The sequence below is a fragment of the Elephas maximus genome, chromosome 1 (genome assembly GCF_024166365.1).
Source record: "Elephas maximus indicus isolate mEleMax1 chromosome 1, mEleMax1 primary haplotype, whole genome shotgun sequence".
NCBI classification, from domain to species: domain Eukaryota; kingdom Metazoa; phylum Chordata; class Mammalia; order Proboscidea; family Elephantidae; genus Elephas; species Elephas maximus.
In genome coordinates this window covers 39,720,942-39,748,269 of record NC_064819.1, presented here as the reverse complement: position 1 = coordinate 39,748,269, position 27,328 = coordinate 39,720,942, and the positions used below count along the sequence as shown (strand labels likewise).

The 27,328-nt window shown below is 39.3% G+C and overlaps 1 protein-coding gene across 5 annotated transcripts in view; it reads left to right on the top strand.

Moving 5' to 3' along the window:
* EXOC2 (exocyst complex component 2) overlaps window positions 1-27,328 on the top strand; it is a 313,056-nt gene that overhangs the window by 71,041 nt on the left and 214,687 nt on the right. For all 5 annotated transcript variants that reach the window (XM_049882080.1, XM_049882096.1, XM_049882088.1 and 2 more), the window contains exons 5-6: window positions 10,404-10,517; window positions 12,521-12,645. In XM_049882080.1, coding sequence (XP_049738037.1) covers window positions 10,404-10,517; window positions 12,521-12,645 — 239 coding nt within the window. The remainder of the gene's footprint in view (window positions 1-10,403; window positions 10,518-12,520; window positions 12,646-27,328) is intronic.

Here is a 27,328-nt window from a genome sequence, read left to right as displayed (position 1 = left end):
TATTGCCTGTCTTTTATTTTTGTTTGTGTCATTTGGGGATCTCATAATATAAAGGTTGGAGAGGACCTGTTTTTATTTTATTTTTTTAAAAAGGGGGAATAGGTGGATTTTACTGTTATTTACTTGTTGAAACATATTAATTGAGAAGGCTTGAACAATTATGAGCACCTTAGTAAAATACTTCTGATGAACCATCAGATTAAAGTGGCAGAAATGCCTCTGGAAGATGAATCTGCTCCTTTTACTTGCAGCGTGAATGCTTATGGAAATTTGCTACACCTGACAGTTAATCCTATAGTGTGGAAGTGAGGTGCCAGGGGGTTTGTAGCCATATCATCTGAATGTAGGAAAGCAAGGAAGAGTAGGACAGCATTGATTCTGTTTTGGTCTCTGTATGAGTCAGGGTTTAATAAACATTTTATTAGTGTACCTGGCATACATGCTGTTATCTTTCAACTGAGTTAACAGTTGGTATTTATTGGCCAACTTTGACTGCTAAATCCTTCATATTTTTGAATTTTTAACTGGCGTTTTTGTACACGTGGTGCCGTGATGCTTATAAAAATGTTACTAATTGCTCTGAAAAAATGACTTGACTTTGAATTGAGACTAGAATTTTCTCGTAAAAAAGTCTGTATTTCTGATTGATTATGCTTATTGTCGTGAATATATATGTTTTTGCATGGTTTAGATTGTAATGGAGACAAATTATTTCAACTGAAAAATAAAGTAGAAAGAGGTTCAGATTAAGTAGAAGCCTTCACTAGGTTTTGTTTCTTGAAAATAATATTCACTTGCTTTATAAGAGAATATTTATGTCATGTTTTGGAGACAGTACCTGATCAGTTGTCTTAGTCATCTAGTGCTGCTATAACAGAAATACCACAAGTCGATGGCTTTAACAAAGATGAATATATCCTCTCACAGCCTAGGAGGCTAGAAATCCAAATTCAGGGCGCCAGCTCTGGGAAGGCTTTCTCTGTTGGCTCTTGGGCGAGGTCCTTGTCATTAGTCTTCCCCTGGTGTAGGAGGTTCTCAGCATAGGGACCCCAGGTCCAAAGGATACACTATGCTCCTGGTGCTTATTTCTTGGTGGTATGAGGTCCCCATCCCATGTTTCAGGATCTCATTTCTTCCCAATCAGTGCCCTCGCTTTAACTTGTGGCACCACTTGAGGTTGGGAATTGAGTTGGCATTGTAATTCAGCCACTTTTATGATAAAGAGTCTGTGTTTGGTATTCAGCAATACCAGCTTTGTTACTACAAGAGATAAGGCTTTCTTTCAAGACACAAGTGGAAACTGAGGTTGTTTATGCAGCACTTGAGCTTTGACTCTGAAGTCCTGAGCTCACCTCTTTCTTTCACCACTTTGTCTAGTGAAAGTAGGACGAACCAACCGTCTTATAGTTCTCATTATGACAGAATTGTAGAAACATATCACACATGCGATCACCCAGAGCCTTGCCTTTCCCCAATACCTGATCTTTTGGTAGTGATATTTTGCATATTTGTATTGCTACCTCATGCCATGGATTAACAGTGCCCGCTTTCCACTGGAAACAGAGTCATCAACATCTTTAAGACTAACTAGACTTGAGAACCAGTTTAGAAAACTCATCCTTAAAATTTTGTTTCTCTGGACCCCACTCTCAGTACCAGATGTCTTGGGCTGTGTTTTCTAGAGAAGCAAAGCCAGTAAAGTGTATACATATCTGTATAGAGAGATTTCTATCAAGGAAATGGCTCACGTGGTTGTAGAGGTTGGAATGTCCCAAATCCGTGGGTCAGGCTGTAGGGTTCTCCTGATTCATGCAGCCACAGGGGCTGGGGAACTCAAGATTGGCAGGTTAGAGAGTCCACCTGTATTAGACGTAGGCCACAGCCCCAGGAAAACTCCATTTAAACTGATGCCATCGTAGAAGTGATCGCATTATATCAACCCTCATCATGGAAGTGATCACATTGTCATATGACTCCTAAACTACATCATAACTGCCAAACCACTGAGAGTCATGGCCCAACCAGGTTGACACACAACCTTAACGATCACAGGAGTAGAGGCATAAAAGCGGAGCTTTGCTCCTGCTCTTATATGATCTCAAGCTTTTTTTGTAAAATTATCACTGGGAATGGCTGTCTAGAGCAGTAAATGGATGTACCACTAATGCCTGTTTTATTTTCACGTGGCTTTGATGGGCAGTAGAAATCCAATATTTTCTAATCGGTTTGGTTTAACAACAAGGAAGGGATGACCAATTTTCATGCTACATTTTGTAAACAAGGAAAAGTGACAGGGAGATAATTCTTATAAATTTTTATTAAAAAGATATGTGGGCTGTGATATAATGCCTAGGTCCAGAAAGCATGCCAGTACAGAAAATAAAAGCCGCAAAACAAAAAAAGAAAAAACTCATAATATTTAATACATCAGAGCAAAACAATGTTCCTAAAGTTTTTAAACTAAAAGAACTGAGTGTAATATATACACACTCAGAAGAACTATGTAGTCCCACTTTTACTGTGCTAGGATGCCCACTTTTTTTTTTTTTTTTTACCACTTGCTAAATCAAGAAAACATGTTTTCTTCAACACAAACACACACAGAGTAACACAACTGCAACCAGACCTCCCTGTATGTGGAGTGGTTAGAATTTTTCCCCAAATGAATTTTGTTGTTTTGTATGCTGCTTATTCAATTTGTATGCTGAGTATATAATCTGAGAAGCGGGACTGTATGAAGAATACGGCATCAGGATTGGAGGAAGACTCATTAACAGCCTGCGATATGCAGATGACACACCCTTCTTTGCTGAAAGTGAAGAGGGCTTGAAGCACTAACTGATGAAGATCAAAGACCATAGACTTCATTATGGATTACACCTCAACATAAAGGAAACAAAAATCTTCACAACTGGACCAATAAGCAATGTCATGATAGAGGGAGAGAAGGTTGAAGTTGTCAAGGATTTCGTTTTACTTGAATCCACAATTGACATCCGTGGAAGCAGCAGTCAAGAAATCATATGACACATTGCATTGGGCAGATTTGCTGCAAAAGACCTCTTTCAGGTGCTCAAAAGCAAGGATGTCACTTTGAAGCCTAAGGTGTGCCTGACCCAAGCTATGGTGTCTTCAGTCGCCTCATATGCATGTGAAAGCTGGACAATGAATAAGGAAGACTGAAGATGAATTGATGCCTTTGAATTAATGGTGTTGGTGAAGAATATTGAATATACCATGGACTGCCAGAAGAGCAAACAAATCTGTCTTGGAAGAAGTACAGCTAGAATGCTCCTTAGAAGGAAGGATGACGAGACTTTGTCTCACATACTTTGTACATGTTATCAGAAGGGATCAGTCCCTGGAGAATGACATGCTTCGTAAAGCAAAGGGTCAACCAAAAAGAGGAAGACCCTCAGTGAGATAGATTGACACAGTGGCTGTAACAATGGGCTCAAACATTACAACGATTGTGAGGATGGCACAGGACTGAGCAGTTTTTCATTCTGTTGTTGTACATAGGGTCGCTATGAGTCACAACCTCTTGATGACACCTAACAACAACAGTATGCTACATAGGTCATCACTAAAGATCATTCTCATACGTAAAAGTGAATGGTGACATATTAAGAACATTTCTGTTAGTTTTGTATCTGTACATTCAGTCCATATGCCTGTATACTCCCGTGGCATAGGACTAAAACAATTAAAATTTAGACCTGAGCTTACAGTGCCACCTAACGGAAAACATGTATTTTAGGGGTGGCAAGCTAAGAATCGTGAAACTGTGTTGTTTTGATTCATTGATGAAAATATTTCATGAACTTACATAGTAGAGTACATGTTGCTTTCAGTCTGTATCTTCATATTATAAGATTTAAAGTGTATACTTAATTTGAATTGCTCCAGTGCATCTTTGCTTTTACTGGTTTGTTGACCCATCTCTCAATCTCCTGCACTTGGAGGGTTAAAGTTCAAAATCCAGCTTTCTTAACAAACATTTAAGTTTTAACTGTTGGCTTGCATATTGCTATGATGCTGAACGAGCTTCAGCAGAGCCCGCAGACTAACTCGGATGAGGGAGAAAGGCCTGGTGATCTGTTTCTGAAAATCAGCCAATGAAAATACAATGGTCCGATTCCCAGCCTAACCCTGGGGTGGTGCCAGACCAGCCGGTGTTTGGTTCGATTGTGCATGGATCTCCGTAAGTCAGGAGCCTCGTCTGTAGCAGCTGACAACAAGTACAGTAGCTACATTGACAAAGCACTGCTTCTTTCACTATTATGTTATTAAGATCATTAGCAATTTTCTTCATTTTCAATAAATGCCTGCTCCATTCTCCCCCTAAGTTTCTATGTTTTTAGATTCATAGTTATGGTTTTATTTCATACTTAACATTCTCTGCTTCTTTATTTGAGTATAGAAGCACTGAGTTCAAATGTTGACTATATCTAACCTGAGGCTATTTCATCATCTGTAGTGTGGAAATATTTAACTCAGATATAATCAGAATAAAATGAGATGAGTCTTACCAAAATAAGTCTGTAGACTATAAAGAGGTTATTAAGTACAAGGAATAAAAATAAGAAAATATTTTTGAGCATTTATTGTGCCAGAGACTGTTAAATCATTCCTATGCATTATCTACTTTAATCCTCAGGTATCAAAATCCCATTATTTTCGTGAATAAAAGGAACTTAGAGAGGTTGAATAGCTTCCCTGCAGTCAGACAGATTGATCTAAAACCAAAAACCTAAAAACTGAAAACAAATCCATTGCAGTTGAGTCTATCCTGACTCATGGCAACTCCATGTGCTATAGAGTAGAACTTCCCATAGGGTTTTCTTGGCTGTAAGCTTTACAGAAGATCACCAGGCTTTTTTTCTGTGGCACTGCTGGGTGGATTTGAACCTCCAGCGTTTTGGTTAATAGACAAATGCAAACCTTTTGCGCCACCTGGGAATCTTAACAAACTTCGAAATTGAACCCACAGCCTGCATTCTTAACCACAGCCTCCCATTATAAATGTTGAGGAGAGCCATTTGCCACTTTGCAGGTTTGTGCACCATGGAGCTTCATTGATTCTTGGCATTGTTATTCATTTTCTATTTTTCCAAATCATGTATTTCACATTTTCCAGGTATTTGTATGAAAGATCAGTATATTTGAGCATGTATTTTGGGATAAATTGTAAATCATGGTGCCTTCAGCTACACCTAACAGATAATGAAAATTCATTTTGACTTAAGCAGAAAGAACATTCATTTTTTCATAATACACAACGTCTAGAGATTGCGGGCTCCAAGATTGGTTGAGTTAGTGGCTCAGTAATGTTACTGAGATGTAAAGAACCTGGGTTTGCTCTTTTTCCCTTAGCATAAAACTCATTTCCTTGGTAATTGCAAAACAGCTGTAGCAGTTTCTGGTGTTGAAACTAGATGCGGTAATGTCCAGAGGCAGAAAGACAGCCTCTCAGTTCTCCCTCTTAAAAGTATGGAGAACTGTGGTCTTTAAGATTATGTGTCAAGTTGGCTGGGCCACGATTCTCAGTGGTTTGACAGCTATGATGTAGTTTGGCAGTCGTATGATGATGAGATCACTTCCATGATGAGAGTTGATATATTGTGATCACCTCCGTGGTCGGATTTGCTGTGAGTGGCCACTCAGTTGAAAGAGAGTTTCCTTGGGGGTGTGGCCTACATTGAATATATAAGTGGACTTTTTGGCAAGACTAATGGGAGTTTGCTTGCTTTGGTTCCTGCAGCCGGCTCCTGTCTGTCTCACTCCAGTTCTTGGGACTTTAGCTAGCAGCTTATCTGCAGTATTACCTGCTGATCTTGGGATTTGTTGGTCTTCGCAGCCAGTAAGCAAGAGCCCTGCTGGCTGACCTGCTGATCTTGGGTTTGCCAGCCCATATGCCTTGGTGAATCAGGAGAAGCCTCCCGCCTGATACATGGATTTGGGACATTACAGCCTCTACAACTGTGCGAGCCATTTCCTTTATATAAATCTGTCTATATAGATATTTGTATGCCTTACTGGCTTTGCTTTTCTGATGAACCCAGCTTAAGAACTTTCCCAGAAATGTTCCAGTAGACCTCTCTTCAGACATCATTGTCAAAACAAGGTTAGCCCATAAATAGCAAGGGGAATATGATAACCAGAGTTGGCTTAAGATGACTGGAATCACGCAGTGAAGGGGAGCTCTGGGCTGTATGGGGTTCTGTTAGCAAAGAGGGTTGAGAATGAATGCTGGGTCCTTAGCCATCAGTGTCAGCTAAAAAGGGGGTCTGTACTTCTGTACAAGGGCAGACCTGGACTTAATTGTGTGATTTAGGGAGGATTGTTATTATTTCAATTTTTAAAACTTTTTTTATTGTTGTAAAAATATATATAATTCATTTGCCAGTTCATTATTTTTCAGGTATACAATTTAGTGGTATCAATTACATTAATCATGTAGTGCAGCCATCACCCATAATTATTGCAAAATTTCCCATCACCATAAACAAAAACTCACTGTTTTCCCAACATTGACTCACTCCTCTTTCGCCTCTCCCTACCCTTGGTGACCACTGATAAACTGGTTTCTATACATTTGCTCTTCTTTTATTTCATGTAAATGAGATCACGTGTTTGTCCTTTTGTGATTGACTGACTTCTCTCAGCATAGTATTTTCAAGGTTCATCCATATTACAGCATGTATCAGGGCTTTATTACTCTTTATGGCTGAACAGTATTCCATTGTATGTTGTTAACTACATTTTGTTTATCCATTTTTCTGAAGGACATTTAGGTTTTTTCTGCCTTTTGGCAATTGTGAATAGTGCTGCAGTGAACACTGGTGTACGTGTGTCTGTCTGTGTCACCGCTTTTAAGTCTATTGAAAGTTGCCTAGGAGTGGAATTGCTAGGTCATATGGTAGTTCATGGAGCCTTGGTGGCATACTGGTTAAGTATTCATCTACTAACCAAAAGGTCGGTGGTTTGAATCTACCAGGCACTCATTGGAAACACTATGGGGCATCTCTGCTTTGTCCTGTAGGGTCTCTATTAATTGGAACCAAATCAGCGGCAGTGGGTTTGGTGTTTTGGATTTTATGGTAGTTCATAAGGAGCCCTGGTAGTGTAGTGGTTAAAGCGCTTGGCAGCTAACTGAAAGGTGAGCGGTTCAAACCCACCAGTTGCTCCGTGGGAAAAAGATGTGGCAGTCTGCTCCTATAAAGATTATGGCACCCCTATAGGACAGTTCTACTCTGTCCTGTAGCATTGCTGTGAGTCAGAATTGACTTGATGGCAGTGTGTTTGGTTATAGTAGTTCTGTGTTTAACATTTTGAGGACTTGTCCAACTGTTTTCCAAAGCGGCTGTGCCATTTGGCATTCCCACCAGCAATACATAAGGATCCCAGTTTCTATACATCCTCGCCAAGATTTGTTATTTCTTTTTTTTTTGTTTTCAGTTATTCTAGTGAGAGTGAAGTGATATCTCCTTGTGGTTGCATCTCTCTAATGGCTAATGACGTTGAGTACCGTGCTCGTTGGTCATTTGAATATCTTCTTTGCTGAAATGTCCGCTTAAGTCTTTTGCCCATTTTTCGATTGGGTTATCTGTGTTTTTTTGATGTCGTCAGTTCTTAACCCCAGCAATCCCCTTCACAATTCTACTTCGATTATGGACAGGGAACACCTATGCAAAGTGAAACTGTGGGCTTGAGGGAGGGATCACGGAGCTGAGTCTGGCTTCTCAGTGTCCCTTTTTATTTCTTGTCCTCAGTTGTGCTCTTAATATGTGATTTTGGAATCGATCCTTCTTAGACAAGGGTTTCATGTCGTTGAATAATTAGTAAAAAACTGCTATTAGTAGGGATTTGGTTGATATTGGTGATTTTGTAGTACATTTTGATTCTGTTGAAATTATTTAACTTTCCTGAGTGACTGAAATGCTAGGCAGCACATAAAAGGATGCTCGTGTAAGCATTATACAAAGGTAATGTATAATGCCACACTGGTGTATATGTCTGCCCTTTCTCACACAGAGGCAGGCCTTCCTGGTTGGCTATGATGTTCTTTCCCACTGAGTGAGAGAAGTCCACGTGGCCCTTAACACAGCACTCTAGACAGACACTACCAGTCAGTTAGGGTAGAGCTGTAGGGAGAAACCTGCCTAGATTTCTTTACTAGGACTCAGCATGGCTTAGCTTAGCCTGAGTCTCCACTCAGACATTATATTCCCAAGGTTTTAACTTGGAGGCATAGTATGTAAATAAATAAAATGAGAGAAACTTCCAAAGGTAACAGGATGTTATTACTAAGTATCGGAACCAGCATGAAGAATACAGACCAAATGAACTCCTAAAGATGCAAGTTCTCCATCTCCCTCTCAAAAGACTGCTGACTGGTGAAAATGACCAGTAATCTTATGAATGATCCATGAGCACACATGTGCACAAATAAGAAGATTCAGACTACAGACCTTTTAACCTTTGAAGCTGGTGAGGACAGTTAGAAGATTTAGTCTCAAAGCTACCTGACTGAGGTAATACCAACCTGGTGTCCGTGACTCTTAAAATCTCGTCTCATTTTCTGTTGTTAAGATTTTAAACAGGTCTTTTTGTTTTGTTTTCTTCCCTAACTAAAAAAAGAAGACTATATAGTGAAAAAGGTAAGTGTAACAAGATGTAAAAGTAGGACTTCTCTGTCTTGACTGAGGCCTTAACACTGTAGATAGAAGAGGAGATGACTGAGAACTGGTTTTGCTACTTGCACCCTTTAGCCTTTTAGGGAATATGAAGAGAGAGTAGAGGAAGGGAGGGTTTGTGAAGAGATTCTTTGGAGAGAGCTGTAGCTGGGCAGTGAAGGGGAAGTTGTGGGGAACGTGCGATCCACCTCATCTTAAGCCCAGGGAGTGAGTTTCCATGCAACCCTGCAGTTGTGATGCACTGAATCCTGGTATCACTTCACAAGACTGAGACAGCCCATGTGGAGAAGAGAAGGGACTGCTATGAGGTTCTCAGCACAAAGGAAACGGTTTCCTGTAGACCAAGTCAGTGCCTCACAGGACAGAGCAGGCTCCAGGCCACCTGAGCTCTGCGTGAGAGCCTGTGTGCCATGAGAAGGTGGAGCAACTAGATGCTGAGGAGCAGCACTGAGAGGGGACACATCCCAGAGTGCAGTGGGAGGAGCCCACCAGGGCCTTCAGTGAGCTCCTGAAAATACCCACAGACAAAAAGTAAGTTTTCAGCATCTGGCAGGCCGAGAGGCACCAGCCACCTTGGGCAGTACTAACCACTAACCAAGAACAACCTTCCATTCCCACTTGTCTTCCTTCCAGCTCATCTATAACCCTTACTGTTTGAAACTAGCCAGCAGAGAAAAGGCATAAAAGTCTATCACTTTCCCCTTCCAAAGCAGCAGCCCATCAACTATGATTTCAGCAGGAAGGATAAGTGATAAGAAATGAGTCCCAAGAGGAAACAGAGTTCAGCTCAGGGAGCAACTTTGAAAAACCTTACTGTGGAGCTTGAACTTCCCCTCAAAGATAGGATGTAGATGTGCTGGCTGTAAGCTGCAGTGGGCAGAGCCAGCCATGTTACTTCTGTTCTCAAGTATAACCATCTGGTGCGCTACATGGAGCCTGATGTGTGGTAGATACTTAATAAGAATTTGAGCAAGTAAATAAATGAATTAATTTAGAAATTACACTTAAAAATGAAGCCCACAAAGTGAGTTGCAGGTAATATGTAGCCTGTTTTTATCACAAGTTTTCCTTAAAACTATTATAAGTGCTATGTAACCAAAACCAAACCTGTCGCCATAGAATCGATTCTGACTCATAGCGACCCTATAGGACAGCAGAACTGCCCCATGGGATTTCTAAGGAGTGGCTGGTGGATTTGAACTGTTGTAGTTAGATCTAATTTTATTAGTACACTGATGATTTTTTAGGCATTAATGTCTTAAAACAACTTTCATTCTGCCTTTAACAAGACATATTTTAACAAACCGATTTAATTTTTTAAAAGAGTTTTCACTGTATCCAAATTTTGATTTTTATCCATTGAATTGGGGAATTCATATTTTGATAGATTTCATAAGATGTCAGTTCAGTCTGATATTTTAAACCCTCTTTCAATCTCATATTCCATATTGATGTAATTTCTGTGTTTTAACTATTTTTCAGTCTTACATGTACAGTTGACATTTATATGATAGGAAATCAGCCACAGTGTAGGAGATGTAGTTTGTATGTATTTGTAAAAATTTTCATATTCTTGGTAATGTATCATATGTAATTATAATTATTTGTGTTTGTGTTTATTATACCAGATACTCTGTGATGTCTATTAACCTTTTTGTAGTAATAGCAGTTGAAATATATTTTAAGCCTTCTTTTCTCCCTCAGAAGTAAATTGCCCCAGAAGGACTTAGAAATGCTCTTCCATGGAATGAGTGCTGATTTCACAAGTGAGAATTTTTCAGCTGCCTGGTATCTTATAGAGAATCACTCAACCACGAGGTTAGTATATGTTGGACTATCAGCAGTTCATGGTTTCACCTGGATGCTTATAGTAAGAATATATAATAACTTGTACAGGACCTGTTTTTTTTCTGGGTATAGGACCTGTTTAGGTCTGGCTCTGCCACGATGAGCCCTTTGATGCTGGTGAGCCAGTGAATATCTCAGGGCATCTATTTCCTGATTTGTAAAATGAGATTATTCATTAGAGGACCCTTATTTTCTGTAATTTTATGTTTCTACATTTCATTACTCATGCAGCTTTTTAAAACTTTGTGGAGTCTCAACTGGGTATCTAAACTGATGTGTGTCAATGCGATTTCTCTCTATTCCACTAACAGAACAATTTTAAGTCCTGGTATAAAATACGCACAAAACGGCCTTCTCTGACTATTGTAGGGACAAAGCAAGATGAGTTGCTTTGTCATTTTGTAAAGAGCAGGCTTAACGTTAGTCAAAAAATATACAGGTCATGTATCCACATTGAAGTGTTTCTGTTTGTCTGCTGATTGACATTTTCTACAGTCTGTAAGAGCAGGCTTATAACTTGCAAGATTGATTGAAAACAATTACATTCAATAAAGATGTTTGAATATATGAATGGTTTATTGCTTAAAACTTACATTCTTGGGAAGTCAACATGTTAAAACATACCTTAAGGTAAATTCTTCTTTATTAAGTGAAAATCAGTAATAGAAAACATGAAGTTGGTATTTTTAATACATGGAGCAGATTTGGTCTGATAAATTTTTAAAGCAGAATTCTTTGATTGTGAAAGATGGTTCTACTTTTATGTGGTGGGCATGCTTTTTCTAATGTAAACCAGCATTTATCTGTTTTTTTGTCTAGGGGTATCATGGTACTCAAAAAGATATTTAAAGTTTTATATTCAGAATATTTTAGATCAAATAGGAATAAAACTTTATGAAATACAGAGGTCTGTCTATTTTTCTGTATGAGAAATAGTGATAAATGTAAATTGGGAATTTACCCACAGATTTATGTAGTTTTATTATTAATGACAGTGGGATAGGTGTTGAAGTGGTTAGGATAGAATTATGCTCAGCTTGTACCCAAAATACTTCAGTGCACGTATGGACACCGAGAGGAGTTCTGCCTCTTGAGGAACTGTCCATCACCGCATGCATGACCTGTGTCTTTCCTTTAGGGTTTCTGTCAGATAGGTGATATGCAAAACCTTTTACCTGGCAAATCATGTACAATAAAACCTGCAAAAGCCAGAACCTGTGTAAGGTGGGAACCTGTCAGAGAAGGAAAATTCAAATATTTTCCATTAATAGAGAGCAATAGAAAGTGGTAAGACTGCACCCTGTCCAAGGTGGAAAACTTATGAGACCCAGAAAAACAAGGCAGTCCCATCAAGTTCTGGCTCTGTCAGGTTTCACTGTATATTGTATATACCCAAAACCACAATATGTATAAACTATATATAATATATATATATAAAACATATTGTATATAGCATAAATATATAGATTTTAAAAATACCTGCATGTGTGTTTACTTCTAAGGGGCCAGGTATACTTGGAATTACCATTTGAGGGCTAAAAAAGTCTTTTATAGTGGCTGCAGTTTAAGCATTAATAATAATTAAAAGGTTTAGATCTAGGTAAGAGTTTGAGAGCTTTTTGTTTTTATCCAGTTACATATTGTGTTAGTCTGTACGTTTCTTAATGTAGGTTTAACTCTTCTAGTATTTTACACTTAATGAATTTATCTTACTTCTTTTTGCTTGTTAGGCATCTCAGAGGAGCCCTGGTGGTGCAGTGGTTAAGCGCTTGGCTGCTAACCCAAAGGTTGGCAGTTTGAACCCACCAGCTGCTCTGCGGGAGAAAGATGTGGCAGCCTGTTTCCTTAAAGATTTATAGCCTTGGAAACCCTATGGGGCAGTTCTGCTCTGACCTACAGGGTTGCTACGAGTCAGGATCGACTCACTGGCCGTGGGTGGAGGAGTCTCAGACATTTGATTTATTTCATTTCAGTTTTGAACAGCTCAAAATGGCAGTCAACAATCTGAAGAAACAGGCTAACAAGAAGAACGAAGGCAGTCTGGCATACGTGAAAGGAGGTCTCAGTACTTTCTTTGAAGCACAAGATGCCCTCTCAGGTAAGGCGATACCCCAAGTCATCTGCTGGGAGCGTCCATAATGGAAACCTGACACTGTGTTTGCAGAGTATTTACAGGGTGTGACATTAGTTCTGTGTTTATAAAAGTAGAGATCAAAAATGTGCAGTAAATAATTTGTTGCAGACTAGGCTGGAATCCCTTTGAAGGCCTTGTACTTTAGATATTTATCTGTGAGACATTTGTTGACCCATCTTACATGTGTGAAATGGGAGACTGCTTTACCTTTCCATGATGCCTCATCTCCAGGGCAGATAACAAATTAAATCCCAGTGAGTAAAATTCTAGACTTTTAAAAATTCTTTTACAGCCATCTTTACGTTATATGTGTAACTAAGTCTATAAATGTGACCCGATGCATGTTCAGTTTTAAAAGGACTGTTAGTGATCTGTCATTCCTTTTAGCCATCATGTCCCCAGTCCCCGACATGCATAAACAAAGTTAACTGTCATTGTCTGTACCCTCATCTTTATATGCTAGGGAAATTGTATTAAATGAAAGTATCATATTTTTAGAAATTTCTATGAAAGATAATGGTTATCTCCTTTTTAAGCTACCTTTAATTAATAAAAAATAAAGTATTGTTTATTCAGTAAAAAGTAAAATATATTAATAAAAGTTAATCCAATTCTTTTTAAAAGCAAAGATAACTTCAACCAAATACTTATATCTCTGTCACACCTTCTTTAAAACAGGAAAGGCTTAATTTTTAAAAAAATTAATTTGTATTCTTCAAGTGCAAATGTCCTTTTATTGTTTCTAACAGCCCTTCCCCTCGTGTGCCAACGTCCACAAGTTGGCATCTGACAGGCTAGTGTGCATGTGATATAGCTTCTCTCCTAGCAGGTAGAGGTCAGGTCTTAAAGTGGTGGAAATGTGAATGCCTGGCATGGACTAGAAAATTAGGTGGTCATCTTTGATAAATATGCTGGGTTTTTGTTTTATGTTCTTCGTGCTTATTGATATTTCCTCCAAGTCGTCAATAGTTAATCTCCTTGTTGTTGTTGTTGTTAGGTGCTGTAGAGTCAGTTCCAACTCATAGCAACCCTATGTAGAAATGTACAACAGAACGAAACACTGCCCCACCCTGTGCCATCCTCACAATCGTTGTTATGCTTGAGCCTGTTGTTACAGCCACTGTGTCAATCCATCTCATTGAGGGTCTTCCTCTTTTTCGCTGACCCTCTCCTTTACCAAGCATGATGTCCTTGTCCAGGGATTGGCCCCTTCTGGTAACATGTCCAAAGTACGTGAGATGAATTGTCACTGTCCTCGCTTCTGAGGAGTGTTCTGGCTGTTTCTTCCAAGACAGATCTGTTTGTTCTTCTGGTGGTCCATGGTATAGTCAGTATTCTTTGCCAACACTGTAATTAAAAGGCATCAATTCTTCTTTGATCTTTGGTATTCATTGTCCAGCTTTCACATGTGTTCGAGGCGATGGTTCTTGCATCTATAGATGGCTTCACTCTTTGACAGATTTCAGGTTTTATTTGGTGCATTCAGTTGATATAGTCTCATTTATTAGATGTTTGCCCTAAAAGAATGTTGGCAACTTAAAGTTTAACTAATGAAGATAATGTTGAACAACTACAAATAAGCACATGATTGTATGGCATATAGAAAATGATTTTAATAGTAAAATTTGAAAACTTGACACGTACAGAGAGTTTTTTTTTTTTTTATGGAAAAGAAATGTATATTATGGAAAATATTGCAAAGGATAAATAAGAAGCAAGAACTGCCCATAATCTCATGATAGAGATAATCACATTAACATTTTGATGCATTTTCTTTTTGTCTCTTTTTTTTTTCTTAACTAAAAAAAAAAAGAGTACGTATTACAAAATTAGAGTTGTATTTATATACAGTTGTGTATCCCAGAAACCTTTTTTATGCTTTAGGTAGAATCTATTGCTCCTCTGGATGATTATTTTAATAATACTGTAGCATTTGATTTATTAGTAGTTTTTTAGAATTTTTCAAACTACAGTTCTAAGTGAAATTGATGTGTAGTTTTTTTTAACTGCTTCGTTAGTTGGATTTTAGTGTTAATGCTATACAGAATCATGTGGATATGTATATGTATGTATTCTGCAATGGCTTCTAAAGATTAGAAACTATATGCTTGAAAATTTGAAAGAGCTAATACTTAAAATCATCTGCTAAGAAAATTTGTTTTACCTTTCTATTTCAAAAACGTTCACACATGTTAAAAGGGGAGAGATAAGATAATGAACCCCCCATATACTTATTGCCTATATATAAAAAAAACATTTAACAGTTATTAATATTTGTCCAGTTTTGCTTCATCAGTGCTTTTTGAGGTATATTTGCTTGCTCGTTGTTGGTTTATTTTGAGGTGAATGTCAGGCATCATGACATTTGTCTTCCGTGTACCCCCAGATCAGGACACCTGCATGTGGCACCTCAGTGCAACTGTTAGAGCTAGCAGAAGTAACCACAACTGCTCAGCACCATCAGATTCCTAGTACACATTCACATCTCCACAGTTACCCCCAAGCCCTCTTTTTCATAGTTGGCTAGTCCAAATCAAGATCCAAATAACATTCAGACATTGCATTTGAGTTTTAAGTCTCTTAAGCCTCTTTTAAACTTGAATAATCCTTTCACCTTCCCTCTCTGTCTTTTCTTTTTTTCATGCCATTGGCTTGTTCATCATTTCATCAAAATCTACATGTTTTCAGTGTTGAATTATAATTTTTAAATAATTTGCAATTTATATTATAGTCCTTTTTATTATCAATGTAGCTTATTTGTATAATCTGTTTCCACTGTTTTACATTGATTCTCCTTTTTAATTGTGGTAAATGTATAAAACATTTGTCTTTTCAACATTTTTTATGTGTACAATTCAGTGATATTAATTAGGTTCATCATGTAGTACAACCATCACCACCGTCCTTTTCAAAAAATTTTCATCGCCCCTTAACAGAAGCTCAGTGCAACCTAAGCAAATGACTCCTCTTTTTCCCCTCCTTCCTGCCTCTGGTAATCACTGGTAATGGTCTCTATACATTCTAGTTATTCCATATCAGTGGATCATATAATATTTGTTGTTTTCTGATTGACTTACTTCACTCAGCATAATATTTTTAAGGTTTGTCCATATTTTAGTATGTATGAGGACTTTTATTTCTCTTTATGGGTGAATAACATTTCATTGTATGTGTGTATCCATTCATTTGTTGCTAGACATTTAGGTTGGTTTCACCTTTTGGCTGTTGTGAATAGTGCTGCAATAAACATTGGTATACAAGTATCTGTTTATGTTCCTTCTCTCAATTCTTTTGGGTACATATCTAGGAGTAGAATTGCTGGATCATATAGTAATTCTAAGGAGCCCTGGTGGTGCAGTAGTTAAGTGCTCAGCCATGAACTGAAAGGCTGGCAGTTTGAAGCCACCCCACGGCTCCATGGGAGAAAGACCTGGAGATCTGCTCCCATAAAGATTACAGTCTAGAAAACCCTATGGGGCAGTTCTTCTCTGTCACATGGGGTTGTCATGAGTCGAAATCGACTCACAGGCACTTAACAACCACGTAGTAATTCTATGCTTAACTATTTGAGGAACTGCCAAAATGTTTTCTGCAGCAGCTGTATCATTTTACATTCCTACCAACAATGGATAAGTGTTCCTATTTCTTTGCATACTTGTCAACACTTGTTATTTTCCATTTTTTAAATCATAGCCATGTTAGTGCTGGAAACCCTGGTGGCATAGTGGTTAAGTGCTACGGCTGCTAACCAAAAGGTCGGCAGTTTGAACCCGCCAGGCGCTCCTTGGAAACTCTAGTGGGTATGAAGTGATAACTCATTGTGGTTTTGTTACTAATGACGTTGAGTATCTTTTCATGTGCTTATTGACCATTTGTATTTCTTTTCTGGTAAAATGTCTACTCAAACCTTTTGCCCATTTTTTGATTGAGTTGTTTGTCTTTTTGTTCTTAAGTTGTAGGAGTTCTTTACATATTCTGGACATTAAACCCTGATATATCAGCTATATGGTTTCCCAAAATTTTCTCCCAATCTGTAGTTGCCTTTTCACTTTGTTGATAAAGTCCTTCGATGCACAGAATTTAAAATTTTGACAAAGTCCAATTTGTCTTTTGTTGTTTGTACTTTTGATGTTATTTCTGTTGTTAAAACCTGGGTCCTGAAGCTGTAGCCCTATGTTTTCTTCTAAGATTTTTTTGTTCTTAGTGCTTACATTTAGATCCTTGATCCATTTTGAATTAAATTATATAAATGGTATGAGGTATGGTTCCAGCTTTATTTTTTGTGGAAATCCAGTTGTCCCAGCACCACTTTAGTAGATAGGCTATCCTTTTTCCATTGGATGAACCTAGCACCCTTGTTGAAATCAATTGACCATAGATGTATGGGTGTATTTTTGAACTGTCAATTCTATTCCATCAGTCTGTATGTCTGTTATACTAGTAGCAGGCTGTTTAGATTACTGTAGCTCTACAGTATGTTCTGAGATTGGGAAGTGTGAGGGCTCCTACTTTGTTCTTTTTCAAAATTGCTTTGGCTCTTCAGGGCCCCTTGCCATTCCATATAAATTTGAGGATTGACTTTTCCATTTCTGCAAAGAAGGCTGTTGGAATTTTGATGAGGATTGTGTTAAATCTGTGGATTGCTTTCAGTAGTATTGACATCTTAACAGTCCACGAACCTGGAATGTCTTTCCTTTTATTTAGGTCTTTAATTTTTTTTCAGTAATGTTTTATAATTTTCCATGTACAAGTTTTTCACTTCCTTGGTTAAATTTATTCCTAGGTGTTTTATTCTTGTAGATACCATTATAAATGGAATTAATTTCTTTTTCAGATTGTTCACTGCCAACATACAGAAACCCAACTGATTTTGTGTATTGACCTTGGATTCTGCCACTTTGCTGAATGATTAGTTCTACTAGGTTCCTTGTGGATTTTTGGGGGGCTTTCTCTATGTGGAATCATGTCCTCTGCAAATGGGGATAGTTTTACTTCTTCCTTCCTGATTTCGATACCTTTTATTTGCTTTTCTTGCCTAATTGCTTTGGCCAGGACTTAGAATACAAATTGAGTAGCAGTGGCGAGATCAGACATCCTTGTCTTGCTCCTGTTCTTTAGTCAAAAACTACATTGATTCCTTAGTGATTCTGTTTTGTGTTTTAAATTTTTTTAACTTTTAATATTTCTGTTCAGGTATGGATCGAATTGTATTCCCCAAAATATATGTATTAGAAATCCTAAACCCCTGTACCTGTGGATGAAATCCCATTTTGGAATAAGACATTCTATATTATGTGAATGAGATCACATCAGTGTAGGATGTGTCATAAGCCAATCACCTATGAGATAACAAAAGAGCAGATTAGTCACAGAGGAGGAGGCACAAACAGAGGGGAAGCTACATGGCAAGGAGAAGAGACAGAGACCTTTCCCCAGAGCCAACAGAGAGAGAAATTTGGACTTCCAGCCTCCTGGGTTATGAGAAAATAAATTTCTGTTTGTTAAGGCCACCCACTTGTGGTATTTTCATTATGGCAGCACCAAGAAACTAAGACAGACTTTGGAACTGGAGAGTGGGGTGCTGCTGTAACAGATACCTAAAATATGGAAGTGGTTTTGTAATTGGGTATGGGCAGAATCTGGAGGAATTTTGATGTGCTTCATAGGAAGGCCCTAGATTGCCTGAAGAGACTGTTGAGGGCTCAGAAAGAATTGAGAGCTGTGATGAGAGCTTTTATTGCTGTGAACAGAATGTTGCTAAAAATGTGGGCATTGAATGTGCTTCTGGTGAGGCTTTAAAAGCAAATGATGAACATGTGATTGGACGCTGGAGGGAAGATGATCCATTTCATGCAGTTCCAGAGAGCTTATTTGAATTATGTTCAACTGTTTGGTGGAAGATAGAAATTGTAAGTGATAAACTTGGATATTTCACTGAGGAGATTCCTAAGCACGATCTTAAAGGGGCAGCATGAGCAGCGTGGTTTCTCCTTGCTGCGTATAGTAGAATGTGGGAGGAAAGAGATGGACTTAAAAATGCATTACATGAAGTGAAGCCAGAACTTAAAGACATGGAAAAATCTGTTGTACAAACTAAGGACACATGTCCTAGAACTTTCACCAAGGATATGGTGGCTCAGGCTTTTGTTAAAGAGATTAGGTCTGTGACTGATGGATCTGTTCAACCACTGAAGCAAAAATCCCATCAGCTTAGACCGAAAGGAACAGAGACAGCACAGAGTGACAGAAAACTTCCTGCTTTGTTGAATTCTAAAGGTGGTAAATGGGTCAGTGGAGTGACTTGGTTGCAAACATCTGCTGTCCCTCCAAAAAAGGAAGGCACCATCTTGGGAACAGACTGGAGACCAGCAGAACTGTTGGAGGGACCGTGGCAGGCAGGGCTGCCTCCATTTCAAAGGGTGGAACCACTGCCTCCATTTCAGAGGCTGGAAGACAGCTTGCTAAGTTTCGAAGAGTCAGATCTCTAACAGCTCGGTTCCAGAGTTCAGTTGGGGTCGCCATTCAGATGCAGTAGTGGAGTGGGGCTGCCCAAAGCAGGAGGAACAGAGTTGTTGTCCCAGTGGGCCTGGAAGGTGGGCCTGGCTCCCAGGGCAAAGGGGCCTCCATTCAGAATTCCGAGAATGTGGCCAATTCCCAGAGTGTGGAGATGGCCTCCGAGAACAGAGGATTATTTTCAAACCTTGTGATCTAAGGTAATTTGTTCCGCTCAGTTGTGGACTTGTTTGGTACCCTTGACTTCTGCCATTTGGAATGGTAATGTCTACCCTCTATTTGTTCCACCATTGTACTTTGGAAACAGGTAGCCTGTATTCTGGATTTCACAGCTCCAGAGATGGAAAGGAATTTTGCCCCAGGATGGTATATAACTGGATTGTCATCCGTACTTATTTAGATGATTCAGAAGATAAAATTTTTGTACTTAGAGTTGATATAAGATTTTGGGATAATGTGATAGGGTGAATGTGATTTGCATGTTGGAAGGATATGAATTTTGGGGGAGCCAAAGAGTGAAATGTTATGGACTGAATTGTGTCACCCCAAAATGAAGCCAAAAACCAAACCTGTTGCTGTTGAGTCAATTCCGACTCATAGTGACCCTATAGGACAGAGTAGAACTGCCCTTTTAAGGGTTTCCAAGGAGCGTCTGGCGGATTCGAACTGCCAACCTTTTGGTTAGCAGCTGAGCTCTTAACTAGTACACCACCAGGGCTCCCCCCAGATGTATGTGCTGTAAATCCTAAACCTCTGTAACAGTGGATGTAATCCCATTTAGGAATAGGACTTGCTTTGTTTTGTTAATGAGACCAGTGTACGGTGTGTCTTAAGCCAGTCATCTTTTAAGTGTAGAAAGACCAGATTACACACAGAGGAAGAAGTGCAAACAGAAGGTAAGATACACACCAATGAGCATCACCAAGGAACTAAGGAATAGAAACTGAATAGGTATGAGGACCTTTCCCCCAGAGCGAAGTGAAAGAGAAAGCCTTCTTTTACAGCCAGGGCCCTGAATTCAGACTTCCAGCCTCCTAGACTGAGACCAAGAAATATGGAAATATGAAAGTCAGCTTCCTGGCCAGCTGACTGGAAGACATCCATATTTATGCCTATTCCCAAGAAAGGTGATCCAACCAAATGTGGAAATTATAGAACAATATCATTAATATCACATGCAAGCAAAATTTTGCTGAAGATCGTCCAAAAACGGCTGCAGCAGTTTATTGACGGGGAACTGCTAGAAATTCAGGCCAGTTTCAGAAGCGGACGTGGAACCAGGGATATCATTGCTGATGTCAGATGGATCCTGTCTGAAAACAGAGAATACCAGAAGGATGTTTACCTGTGTTTTATTGACTATGCAAAAGCATTTGACTGTGTGGATCATAAGAAATTATGGATAACATTGTGAAGAATGGGAATTCCAGAACACTTAATTGTGCTCACGAGGAACCTTTACATAGATCAAGAGACAGTTGTTCAGACAGAACAAGGGGGAATACTGATTGGTTTAAAATCAGGAAAGGTGTGTGTCAGTGTTGTATTCTTTCACTATACCTATTCAACCTGTATGCTGAGCAAATAGTCCGAGAAGCTGGACTATATGAAGAAGAACAGGGCAGCAGGATTGGAGGAAGACTTATTAACAACCTGCGTTATGCAGATAACACAACCTTGCTTGCTGAAAGTGAAGAGGACTTAAAGCACTTACTAATGAAGATGAAAGACCACACCCTTCAGTATGGATCACACCTCAACATAAAGAAAACAAAAATCCTCACAACTGGACCAGTGAGCAACATCATGATAAATGGAGAAAAGATTGAAGTTGTCAAGGATTTCATTTTACTTGGATCCACAATCAACAGCCATGGAAGCAGCAGTCAAGAAATCAAATGACGCATTGCATTGAGTAAATCTGCCGCAAAGGACCTCTTTAAAGTGTTGAAGAGCAAAGATGTCACCTTGAAGACTAAGGTGCGCCTGACCCAAGCCATGGTATTTACAGTTGCATCATATGCATGTGAAAGCTGGACAATGAATAAGGAAGACCGAAGAAGAATTGACGCCTTTGAATTGTGGTTTTGGTGAAGAATATTGAATATACCATGGTCTGCCAAAAGAATGAACAAATCTGTCTTGGAAGAAGTACAACCAGAATGCTCCTTAGAAACAAGGATGGTGAGACTGCAACTCACATACTTTGGACATGGTGTCAGGAGAGATCAGTCTCTACAGAGGAACATCATGCTTGGCAGAGTTAACAGGGTCAGTGGAAAAGAGGAAGACCCTCGATGAGATGGATTGACACGGTGGCTGCAACAATGAGCTCAAGCATAAGGATTGTAAGGATGGCTCAGGATCAGGCAGTGTTTCGTTCTGTTGTGCATAGGGTCGCTATAAGTTGGAACTGACTCAACGGCACCTAACAGCAACAACAGACTGAGAAAATAAATTTCTGTTCCTTAAAGCCACAAGTGAAACCACTTGAGGTATTTCAGTTACAGTAGCTCTAAGAAACTAAGACAACGTTGTAGTTGGTAGTGGATTTTTGTGTTTTGAACAGTTAATTTCTGTTGTTGTTACCATTAAGTGCTGTCCATGTGGTTCCAGCCCAGTCTTGCCCCATCCTCACAATCGTTGTTGTGCTTGAGCCCATTGTTATAGCCACCGTGTCAGTCCATCTCGTTGAGGGTCTCCCTCTTTTTCGCTGACCCTCTACTTTACCAGGGACTGATCCCTCCTGATAATATGTCTAAAGTGTGTGGGACGTAGTCTTGTCATCCTTGCTTCTAAAGAGTGTTCTGGTTGTACTTCTTCCAAGACAGATTTGTTTGTTCTTTTGGCAGTCCATGGTATATTCAATATTCAGTCAGTTCTTCTACGATCTTCCTTATTCGTTATCTAGCTTTTGCACGCGTATGAGGTGCTTGAAAACACCATGGCTTGGTTCAGGCGCGCCTTAGTGTTCAAAGTGACATCTTTGCTTTTTAGCACTTGAAAGAGGTCTTTTGCAGCACATTTGCCCAATGTAATGTGTCATTTGATTTCTTGACTGCCGATTCAATGGGTATTGATTGCGGACCAAGTAAAATGTAATCCTTGACAGTGTCAGTCTTTTCTCCATTTATCATGATGTTGAGTATTGGTCCAGTTGTGAGGATTTTTGTTTTCTTTAGGTTGAGGTGGAATCCATACGGAAGGCTGTAGTCTTTGATCTTCATCTTTAAATGCTTCAAGTCATCTTTACTTTCAGCAGACAAGGTTGTGTCATTTGCATATGGCAGGTTGTTAATGATTCTTCCTCCAATCTTGATGCCACCTTCTTCTTTATACAGTCCAGCTTCTTGGATTATTTGCTCATCATGCAGATTCAATCCTGATGCACACCTTTCCTGACTTTAATCCACATAGTAGCCCCTTGTTCTGTTCGAACAGCTATCTCTTGGTTTATGCACAGGTTCCTCATGAACACAATTAAGCTTTTTGGAATTCCCATTCTTGGCAATGTAATCCATAATTTGTTATCCACACGGTCAAATGCCTTTGTATAGTCAATAAAACACAGGTAAACATCTTCCTGGTATTCTCAGCATTCAGCCAAGATCCATCTGGCATCAGGAATGATATCCCTTGTTCCCCATCCTCTTCTGAATCTGGCTTGACTTTCTGGCAGTTCCCTGTTGATGTACTGCTGCAGCCTCTTATGAGTGATCTTCAGCAAAGTTTTACTTGAGTGAGATATTAATGATATTGTGTGATGATTTCCACATTCTGTTGGATTACCTTTCCTTGGAATGGCTACAAATGTGGATGTTTTCCAGTTGGCTGGCTAGGAAGCTGTCTTCCAAACTTCTTGGCATAGAAGAGAGAGTACTTCCAGCGCTGCATCCATTTGTTGAAACATCGCAATTGGTAGTCCATCAGTTCCTGGAGCCTTCTTTTTCGCCAGTGCCTTCTGTGCAGCTCAGACTTCTTCCTTCATTACCATTGGTTATTGATCATATGCTGCCTCCTGAAATGGCTGAACATAGGCCGGTTCTTATTGGTACAGTGATTCTGTGTATTCCTTCCATCTTCTTTTGATGGAGGGCAGCCCTTGTTTTGGAGATCAGAGTGCTCTGGGCATATTTCAGAATGATTGTTTATCGTCCCCCTGCTGGATGCATGAGAAGCTTTTCCTTCAGCCTTCACAGCAAGAACCTGCTGGGGTTCCTGAAGGTAAAACTCATGATGGTTTGAGGACCCCCCCCGCAAGACTGCCCCCTCAAGAGTTTTTATTTCTCAAGTTAGTCTACATTGAGTGTCCAGGACTTCATCAGTTATAGTTTGAGTATTCCTACTAGGCTTATGCTCCTGGTAAGCTGTGATTTTCTGTATTCTCTTGTCTTTCCCGTTTCTAGGGTGGCAGTTTGCCCTGTGACCTCAATTCTGTGATGAATCTGAGAAGAGTTGTTGATTTTCAGTGTGTTGTTTTTTTCTTATTGTAAGAATGGAATTGACAACCTCTATGTTGTTTGCTTGTCGAACCAGAAATCCAAAAAAACAAAATATTATTCCTTAGTGGCAAGTACAATATTATCAGTTGCTGCTTTGGTTAAGAGCTCAGGGTGCTAACCAAAAAGTTGGCAATTCGAATCTACTAGCACCTCCTTGGAAACCCTATGGGGCAGTTCTACTCTGTGCTGTAGGGTCGTTATAAGTTAGAATTGACTCGATGTCAACGGGTTTATAGATCAAAAATGTATAATGTTCTTTATGATAGAATAGAGAAAACCAGAGTAAAGAGGCCGAAGTAGAAGAGAGAACACATGTTGCTCAATAGGTGATTTATCCCCCCTTCCATGTTCCTTTTATTGCTGCTACCCTGGGCGGTGGGAGCCATAATTGATTTTTTCACACATTCTTTTGATTGTGTCTGTTGCCAGGCTGTTGGTAGATGCTATCGAGTTGGTTTCAACTCATAGCAACCCTATAGGACAGAGTAGAACTGCCCCATAGGGTTTCCAAGGAACGGTTGGTGGATTTGAACTGCCAACCTTTTGGTTAGCAGCTGAGCTCTTAACCGTTACACTGCCAGGGCTTCTTGATAGCGTCTATTGATGTATATACAAAAGGAGTCCTGGTGGCATAATGGTTAAGTGCTCGGCTGCTAAATGAAAGGTATGCAGTTGGAACTCAACAGCTGCTCCTTGGGAGAAAAGACCTGGCAATCTGTTCCTATAAAGATTTAGCCTAGAAAAGGTAATTGTACTCTGTCCTGTAGGATCATTATGAGTCAGAATTGACTGGACTGCACATGGCAACAGTATTGATGTATAAAATAATCTAGGCAAATATGGCAAAAATATCCAATTATTTAAGTGAGAACCCTTACTACTTTTTAGTCTTCTATGTAGTAGTTGCAAATATGTTATTATTTACTTATTTTTATGTAACTTGGGAAGGAAGGGAGTCATGGGTTCCTTAACTATTCAAATATAATTTATCTGTGATTTAGTCACTTTATCAAAGGTTTGCTAGAATAGGAAGTAGAAACTAAATGTTTGAAAGAATCTCTTATAAATTTGAATTATTAATGCATCTCAAATGATCTGCTTTCTGGGGTTCTACTTTAGCAAGTGTAATCCTTAGAGGTCAGCAGGGCATATAGCCTATTGGACAAATTAGGCGCACAGCTTGTCTTTTTCTGGGCCAGGATTAAGAATGTTTTTTTTAATGTTTTTCAAGGGTCTTTAAAAGAAGAATATGTGATAGAGACTGTATGAGGCCCATAAAGCCTAAAATCTTCACTCTTTGTCCCTTTATAGTGAAAGCTTGCCCAGCCCTGACACCCCTGTGTGAATGCTCCCTTCTCTCCCTCGTGATAGGGATGTGTCGTGGCTCAAGCGTGTGGGTGACAGTGTGCCTGGTACTGAGTCCTTACAGACCTGACCCATTCACAGGATTCCACCATGGCTCATTTAGTAGTAGGTTTGTACTGATGTGTGGATGGACAGGTATTACGGTTTTTTCAATCAAAATTGCAAATTTAATGTCCACGTTTTATTAGAGAGTTAAATCATCCAAAAAACCCACTGCTGTCGAGTCGATTCCGACTCATAGCAACCCTATAGGACAGAGTAGCACTGCCCCATAGAGTTTCTAAGGAGCGCCTGGCGGATTTGAACTGCCAACCTCTTGATTAGCAGCTGTAGCACTGAACCATTACGCCACCAGGGTTTTCGGTTAAATCATAGGATCAGATAATTTCAGCGAGTCAGTAGGCAAGGTGTGCATCTTTCTGTAATCCTGACTTGCTTGAGTAGTATTTTTATACATAACTTTTTTGTTTCCCAGATGTAAATTTATGGTGTTCAACTGTTTCATGTATTTAAGTTCTAATAGATTAGAAACAATTAACAAACCTGTGATCATGTACCAAGTTGCTTACTGAATTATACTGTTTAAGAATGTTTTCAGAGAAAATAAAAAGTCACGTGAACCAGACTTTGGGTTATTTGATTTAATTTTCTGGAAAATAGGATTGCCTTTATCAGATCCCAGTGTCTCTCATCCTCATGTTTGGCTGACAGTTTGACAGTGGCTCTGCTGTGGTGGAAGATGGTTGGCAGAAAGCTGCTTTGTCAGCAGAAGAGGGCTGTAAACTGAGCTGGGGAGCCGGGTTCACCTCATCTCGACCTGCTAATCAGTGATGGGTTTTGTCAGCATCAGAAAATGTGACTGCCTGATTTCCTTTCATGTTGATTTTGACCTAGAAAGTAACATTTTAGGCAAGGCTACCGTGCATGTCACTCTAAAGAGGTAATGCTATATTGGTGTGAACAAACCACATGCCGCACCAAAAAAATTAAAAACCCATTGCCGTCGAGTAGATTGTGATTCACAGGGACCCTAACTCGCTCAGTAAAAGTGGGACATGTGCTAAGTGTTCTTTTACAACCAGGATTTTCACAGAATCACAGCAGCATTTAAATAAATAGTTTTGCTTATCCAGAGCATGGAAATCTTTCTAGTTTAGCGTTGTTTAAGATTTGAGCATACTTTGTCTCCTTTCCTTAAAGATAAGGAAGTTCTTTTCCACATAACAAGTTGAAGTTTAGCTTTGATATGTGGAAATACTGTATGTCACTTTATCACACAATCCAAATTTTTTCACTCTGGAATCAACAAAGACAAAAATATAGTGGATCTTTTTTTCCAAGTGTATTTCTTTTTCTTTCTATGAGTGTTATTTAGCCCGAGTGGCAGTCTGTTTATTTTAGAATTCCAAACAAAATTTGAGGTGGCTTTGCTCCCCTCATCAAAAAAAAAAAAAAAAAAAAGTAGACGTGGACAAGATGAAGATTAAAAACTAATTACATGAAGTAGAGAAATAGATGTTATCAGGCATTGAGAATGTGTTCATAGTGCTTTTGAGCACTCGATTTGACCCAGCATTTCCTGATCAGTGAGTCAGTAGAGACACATTAAATTGTATAGGCCTGATAAAAAAATGCACTCTTGTTTTGGCTTACACAGGTTTAGCTTTTCTGTCATAAATTCACTACCTGTGAGTGTTGGGTTGTAGCAGAACCTCTGAGTTCCTTTTAAGAAAGAGTTTTTACTCTAATTAAATGCCAGCGAATCCATAAACCCAGTGCTGTTGAGTCCGTCAAACGCAGAGTGACTCTGCAGGACAGAGTAGAACTGCCCCATAGGGTTTCCTACACTGTAATCTTTACGGGAGCAGACTGTCAAATCTCTTTCCTGTGGAGCGGCTGGTGGGTTTGAACTGCTGACCTTTTGATTAACAGCTGAGCACTTAACCACTGGCCACCAAGGCTCCTTATGTCAGGGAATAACAAACGTAAAGTAGTGATTTTCATTTTAGTGTACTAGCTGTGAAGCTTGTGGAGCTACATATTCCACAGTTGGGCTTCTGCTAGGGCAAGTTTTGTGAAAGAATAAAACCCTGTGTGTTTTAGCAACTGTTATTTTGGGGAGGGGAGGTATCTGTTATTTGCAGCTGAATTTAATTTCCAACTGACAGAATATGTTCATTATTCTCATTTTACAGATGTGAACACAGAAGCTTAGACAGTTTAAGTTGCTTGCCCGTGCTAGGTAGGCAGTATAGGATAGGATTTTT